A 6,583-nucleotide genomic window follows, 5' to 3' on the forward strand; every position below is an offset into this window, starting at 1 on the left:
AAATTGAGATTTATACATAATCTGAAAGCTGAATAAATAAACTTTCCATTGATGTATAATCTGGAGATAGGACGATATAGTTAGTAGGTAGTAGATATAGTTAGGATAGGACGATATTTGGCCAAGATACAACTTTTTGAAAATCTGGAATCTGAGGGTGCTAAAAAATCTAAATATTGAGAAAATCCTCTTTAAAGTTGTTCAAATGAAGTTCTTAGTAATGCATATTACTAATCAAAAATTAAGTTTTGATATATTTACGGTAGGAAATTTACAAAATATCTTCATGGAACATGATCTTTACTTAATATCCTAATGATTTTTGGCATAAAAGAAAAATGTATAATTTTGACCCATACAATGTATTGTTGGCTATTGCTACAAATATACCCCAGCGACTTAAGACTGCTTTTGTGCTGCAGGCTCACATATGATTATGCCATCTATTTATTTAATTATTCTCTATTCTAGTATTTATTTTGATCTTGTTTGTATTGTTTCATTCTATATATTTTTTATTTATCTTATTTATTTTAATATTTTTATTTATTTATTTATATTACATTTTTTACACTGTTTTTCTAAAAACTCCCTTCATAACATGTATTCAGAGGCCTTTCTGTCTATGCTGATATTTACCTCTGCTACCTGTAATCAAAATAAATAATTAAATAATACATACCATATCAGGTTGAGCTCAACACGCTGTCTCTGATGTTGTGTGTGTTGGTGTTTTGAAGCTGTAGTTTTGGGGAAACAGTGTTGGGGAAAGTTACTTTTAAAAGTAATGCGTTACAATATTGCATAACTCCCTAAAAAAAATAACCAATTGCGTTACTTTTTATGGAAAGTAATTCGTCGCATCACTTTTGCGTTACTTTGTGTCACCTTGACTGGGCTTGCTTATTTGTTTCTTAATAACAAAAAACACTAAAGTTATATTTTTGGCAACTGTAAAGGCCCTTTCACACCAAAAGTGAAATGAATAATCTTCAGTCTGAAGGAAGAGTCTCTGATTTCTCAACATGAGGACAGAAGAGCTCTGTCAATACATGAGAAAACAAAGTAACTGGCGTTACTCGTTTGAAAAAGTAACTCTGGTATTTCATTGCAAATTTAAAAGTAATGCATTACTTTACTAGTTACTTGAAAAAAGTAATCTGATGACGTAACTGATGAAGACTGAGACACATGAGGTGAGCTTGACTTGTCTGACTATCATCTGTCTCTGTGTGTCAGTGACCGGTCCTCTGTCCGAGCAGCAGATCGCTTACATCTGTCGAGAGATGCTGCAGGTGACAGACTCTTCACACTTCACATCACATGATTATAACACAGCACACTTATTTAAGAGACGCCTGCTCTCTCTCTGTCAGGGTCTTGATTATCTTCACGGACAGAAGAAGATCCACAGAGACATCAAGGTAAAGTCCCTTCACACACTTCATCAGCCAGTCGTCTCCGTCAGCGCCGTTTCAGTCAGTCACTCAGAGTTTGTGTTTTCCAGGGAGCAAATATTCTTCTGAATGATCATGGAGAAGTCAAACTGGGTTCGTGGAACGACTGAAAACCATTAAACCTGTCTTACTCGGTCTCTGTCTGTCTGTCTGTCTAACGCTCCTCTGTCTCCTTCTCTCTGTTTTCAGCGGACTTTGGCATCTCGGCACAAATCACAGCCACTTTTGCCCGTCGAATGTCGTTCATTGGGACACCGTATTGGTGAGATGAACCTGATGATCAGCTTCTGGCTCATTTTAGGCTTGTTTCAGAGACTTCTGATTATAGCCGCACTCCAGCTAACAAGATATCCTCAGAACGTTTTTCTAATATTCCCTTTTAAGTTATGAAAATGTTATTTCTGAGTGAACTCTAAATGTTCTCTGTTCTCTTGTGGTTTTGCAAACATTACATTTGAACGTGAAAGAAGTAGAAACATCTAAAAAAACATTAGACAAACGTCCAAGTAAAATATTCAGAAAAACGTTCCATGAATGATGTATAAATAATAATGTGCTAACATTTTAAGAACCTTATTAAAGACCAGATAACCCTGAGTTAACGTTACTGGAGGCACATTTCATAACGTTGAGAGAGTGTTGGGTTAGGGTTAACACTAGCAACACCATGAGTTCAATTCCCACAGAAAGCTAAAATTTATCAAATGTAAATCTTGAATGCAATGTAAGTCACTTAATCTGCAAAATGCACTCATACAAATGCAGTTTGCTAACATATTTGGCTTACTGATGGACTGAAGCAAACCTGTGAACACCGTGGTTCTGTGTTTGTCCTCAGGATGGCTCCGGAGGTGGCCGCTGTCGAGATCAAGGGCGGATATAATGAGCTGTGTGACATCTGGTCTGTGGGAATCACAGCGATTGAGCTCGCAGAACTACAGCCACCTCTGTTTGATGTTCATCCTCTCAGGTACACACTACTGAACTGAATCAGAATAGTTCATGCAAAAATGAAATTTGCTGTAAATGTGTTCACCCTCAGATCATCAGAGATCAGGATGAGTTTGTTTCTTCATCAGATTTGTAGAAATGTAGCACTGCATCAGTGTCTCAGCAATGGATGCTCTGCAGTGAATGGGTGCCGTCAGAATGAGAGTCCAAACAGCTGATAAAAACATCACAATAATCCACAAGTAATCCACAGCACTCCAGTCCATCAGTTAACATCTGGAGAAGACAAAAGATGAAACAAATCCAGCATTAAGACGTTTTTAACTCAAATACGAGTCCATAGATTATGGACTCATATTTTAGTTAAAAGCGTCTTAATGCTGGATATGTTTCAGCTTTTGTCTTCTCCAGATGTTAACCAATGGACTGGAGTGCTGTGGATTACTTGTGGATTATTGTGATGTTTTTATCAGCTGTTTGGACTCTCATTCTGACGGCACCCATTCACTGCAGAGCATCCATTGCTGAGACACTGATGCAGTGCTACATTTCTACAAACCTGATGAAGAAACAAACTCATCATAATCTTGAATGGACTGAGGGTGAACACATTTTCATTTTTGGGTGAACTATTCTAAGCTGCTTTGAAACAGTCTGTACTGTATAAAGCGTTATATAAATCTTGTTATATAAGACTTGTCTAAGGTGAAGCCTCACACTGTTTGTGCTTCTGTTTGTTCTCTGGTTTCTCAGAGTTTTGTTCCTGATGTCCAAGAGCGGCTATCAGCCTCCCAAACTCAAGGACAAATCCAAATGGTGAGAGACTGAGATGTTCTTTAGTAAAGTATCAGAGTCTGAGCGCAAACCGATCACTGACTGCTGATTTTATTTCAGGTCCACCACATTCTACAACTTTGTGAAGTCCATGCTGATCAGGAACCCAAAGAAGAGACCCAGCGCTAAAAAGATGCTGATGGTATGTTTGCCAGCCGTGTGTGTTGTGTTAACAAGTAAGCATGTGTGTGTGTTTAGCTGAACATGTATCACGTCTGGTTTCAGCATTTGTTCGTGACACAGCCGTCTTTGAGACAAGAGTTAACCCTCGAAATACTGGACAAACTCAGACACCCTGAGAAGCTCAAAGAATGTTTACACACGGATGACGATGATTTGGAGGTAAGTACGCACACATACACACACTTGTGGGACAAATACATCTCAAACTCTCACTTGGTTCTCATAGACAGTAATGAGATTGCATGGAGCGCGAATGGAGACTCAAATGTTTCTCCTGAAAAAAAGACCCCAGTGTCTCCTCTAGAGTTTCAATACAGAGCTCAGCAATGTCTCACACTGTGCTCTGATTTGTATAAGTATGCAATTAAAAGTCAGAGATCTCAATTTGAACTCATAAAGACAGTCCCTTGTTTAGTTCTTGAATGAATCAGTGTTTTGAATGACTCGCTTAAATAACTGATTCAATGACTCACTCATAAAGACAGTCACTTGTTTAGTTCCTGAATGAATCAATGTTTTGAATGACTCGGTTAAATGAACGATTCAATGACTCACTCATAAAGACAGTCACTTGTTTAGTTCTTGAACTAATCAGTGATATGAACGACTCTGTTGAATGAATTATTCAGTGACTCACTCATAAAAACAGTCCCTTGTTTAGTTCCTGAATGAATCAATGTTTTGAATGTCTCAGTTAAATGAATGATTCAATGACTCACTCATAAAGACAGTCCCTTCTTTAGTTCCTGAATGAATCAATGTTTTGAATGTCTCGGTTAAATGAACAATTCAATGACTCACTCATAAAGACAGTCACTTGTTTAGTTCTTGAATGAATCAGTGTTTTGAATGACTTGGTTAAATGAACGATTCAATGACTCACTTATAAAGACAGTCACTTGTTTAGTTCTTGAACTAATCAGTGATATGAACAACTCTGTTGAATTAATTATTCAGTGACTCACTCATAAAGACAGTCCCTTCTTTAGTTCTTGAATGAATCTGTGTTTTGAATGACTCGGTTAAATAACCGATTCAATGACTCACTCATAAAGACAGTCCCTTGTTTAGTTCCTGAATGAATCAATGTTTTGAATGACTCGGTTAAATGAACGATTCAATGACTCACTCATAAATACAGTCACTTGTTTAGTTCTTGAACTAATCAGTGATATGAACCACTCTGTTGAATGAATGATTCAGTGACTCACTCACAAAGACAGTCCATCAGTCTGTCTCTCGTCTCTGTCTCTCTCTCAGGTGATTGTCCCACATTCACTCAGAAGAATTCACTCAATCAACCGACACAACCGGGCCGAGAGAACGAACTCAGACATCAGCTGTAAGACTCTCGTGTGTGTTCATGACAGATATGCACTCATTATTTCATTATTTTAAACCTGATTTCTGTGTTTCAGTGGAACAGATTTACACACAGAGACCCGTCGCTGGCAAACGAGAGTCTCACGAAGGAACGGTTAGTGTTTGAGTGTTTAACTTCTGAGAGAAAACTGCTGAGAGTGAGCTAGGTCTGTCAAAAGCTTCCTTTGAGGACATTCTCTAAGGGAAAACTTTTATTATTATTATTTTAGTGTTTTAGTTTTATGTCTTTGAGCTCCTCTATTACTAAAAGTTAACAAAATACACATTTCTGTAAAATATGTGCATTTAAAATGGACAGTTTTTCTCTTTCAGGAAACAGACAAGTATTGATGACGTCTCTTTATTCACAAATGCTTGTCCAGTCATGCTTTCTAGAACAAGTTCATGGCTCTGACGTAAACAAAAGATAACTGGCTATTTAAAAACAAGGGATGATATGTCCCAGCACAACTTCCTGTTTTAACAGGAAATGCATAACCACAGGGAAGAATGCATTTGTCAAACCACTTCATGGGGTCCTTACATTACTCATTTAATTTTTCTCATAATTAGCTGTGTATATAGGTGTGTTCAGAATGTTAACAATTTGAAAAAAAAAATAGGATGGGTTTGCATTAGTTTTTATTACATAGCAGATGTTTTTGGATAACGTGTGTTGTTATTGATGTGATTGGTGTAGTTACGGACGTCAGGAGGTCAGTGGACGAGTCCTCCCATCACTTCCAGAAGAAGGTAAGAGCCGACATCACGTTTATTCACTCGTCTGAATGTCGATGTCCTGCTGACGTTTCTCATAATAAACTCTTACAGGGAGGAGAGTGTGGACACGGATGACGATTATGACGACGTGGAAATGTAAGTTCTTCTCCTCTTCTGAAATCATAAACACATTTACATTTATGCATTTGGCAGATGCTTTCATCCAAATCAAGGTTTACATCTGATCAGTTCTTGCTTTCCATGGGAATCGAACCCATGACCTACTCTTTGAGCTACTGGAAAAATATTAATAAAGACAGAAAGCTACTTTAAAGGAAGACTAACCAAACAGCATTTAGGACAAAAGCGTCTGCAGATTCTGTGTCTTATCTGCTCATATTCTCTTGATTCTGTTGAACGTGTGGTGTGATGTCATTGATGGAATATGAGAGCGCTAATGATATCTGTGGTTAATTGTGCCTCTTATTCTCTCCCACAGACCAGCGAGGTACAGTACGTCACCAATAATCTACAGTACAGATGAATGTCTTCATGAATTATGAAGATCTGATGGAGTGTGTGGTTTTCTCTCTTCAGTAGCACACTGCAGTTCAGTGATGACGTTCCTCCTCCTCTTCCTCCCAAAGTGAGTCGCTCCACTGCGTCTGCTCACAGATTAAACCTGAAGTTCATCAAAACATATCCAGATGGAGATATTACTGCAATATGACAACAATATTTGTTGTTTCTAACTGGAGTTTCACATAAAAACCTGTTGAATCTTATGCTTGTGACTTGGTTTGAGTTTTTGTGGGGAGCAAGAACAAACATAGTAAAACCTGAAATATAGTGAAATATATAGAAATATATAAACCTAGGTCCTCGTGATGAAAATAAATTCATAAAAAGGCTAAAACGGTTGACTAATGGTTGTTATAATTAGCTTCAGATCAATGTAAGTCAGTAGTACATACATACTGTACTGTATATACTTATACACGCACGCACGCACACACACACACACACACACGCTCACACTCTCTCACACACACACACACTCTCACACTCTCTCACCC

The 6,583-nt window shown here is 37.8% G+C and overlaps 1 protein-coding gene across 1 annotated transcript in view; it reads left to right on the top strand.

The window, feature by feature from the left end:
- LOC107757316 (mitogen-activated protein kinase kinase kinase kinase 5-like) overlaps positions 1-6,583 on the top strand; it is a 28,918-nt gene that overhangs the window by 14,927 nt on the left and 7,408 nt on the right. Inside the window, exons 5-18 of the mRNA XM_016574756.1 lie at positions 1,240-1,295; positions 1,377-1,424; positions 1,508-1,550; positions 1,647-1,719; positions 2,296-2,427; positions 3,162-3,224; positions 3,303-3,384; positions 3,468-3,584; positions 4,686-4,767; positions 4,844-4,902; positions 5,488-5,540; positions 5,619-5,663; positions 6,007-6,015; positions 6,105-6,228. Coding sequence (XP_016430242.1) covers positions 1,240-1,295; positions 1,377-1,424; positions 1,508-1,550; positions 1,647-1,719; positions 2,296-2,427; positions 3,162-3,224; positions 3,303-3,384; positions 3,468-3,584; positions 4,686-4,767; positions 4,844-4,902; positions 5,488-5,540; positions 5,619-5,663; positions 6,007-6,015; positions 6,105-6,228 — 986 coding nt within the window. The remainder of the gene's footprint in view (positions 1-1,239; positions 1,296-1,376; positions 1,425-1,507; positions 1,551-1,646; positions 1,720-2,295; positions 2,428-3,161; positions 3,225-3,302; positions 3,385-3,467; positions 3,585-4,685; positions 4,768-4,843; positions 4,903-5,487; positions 5,541-5,618; positions 5,664-6,006; positions 6,016-6,104; positions 6,229-6,583) is intronic.

The sequence above is a fragment of the Sinocyclocheilus rhinocerous genome, unplaced genomic scaffold (assembly GCF_001515625.1).
Source record: "Sinocyclocheilus rhinocerous isolate Xijiao unplaced genomic scaffold, SAMN03320098_v1.1 scaffold3916, whole genome shotgun sequence".
Classification (NCBI taxonomy): Eukaryota; Metazoa; Chordata; class Actinopteri; order Cypriniformes; family Cyprinidae; genus Sinocyclocheilus; species Sinocyclocheilus rhinocerous.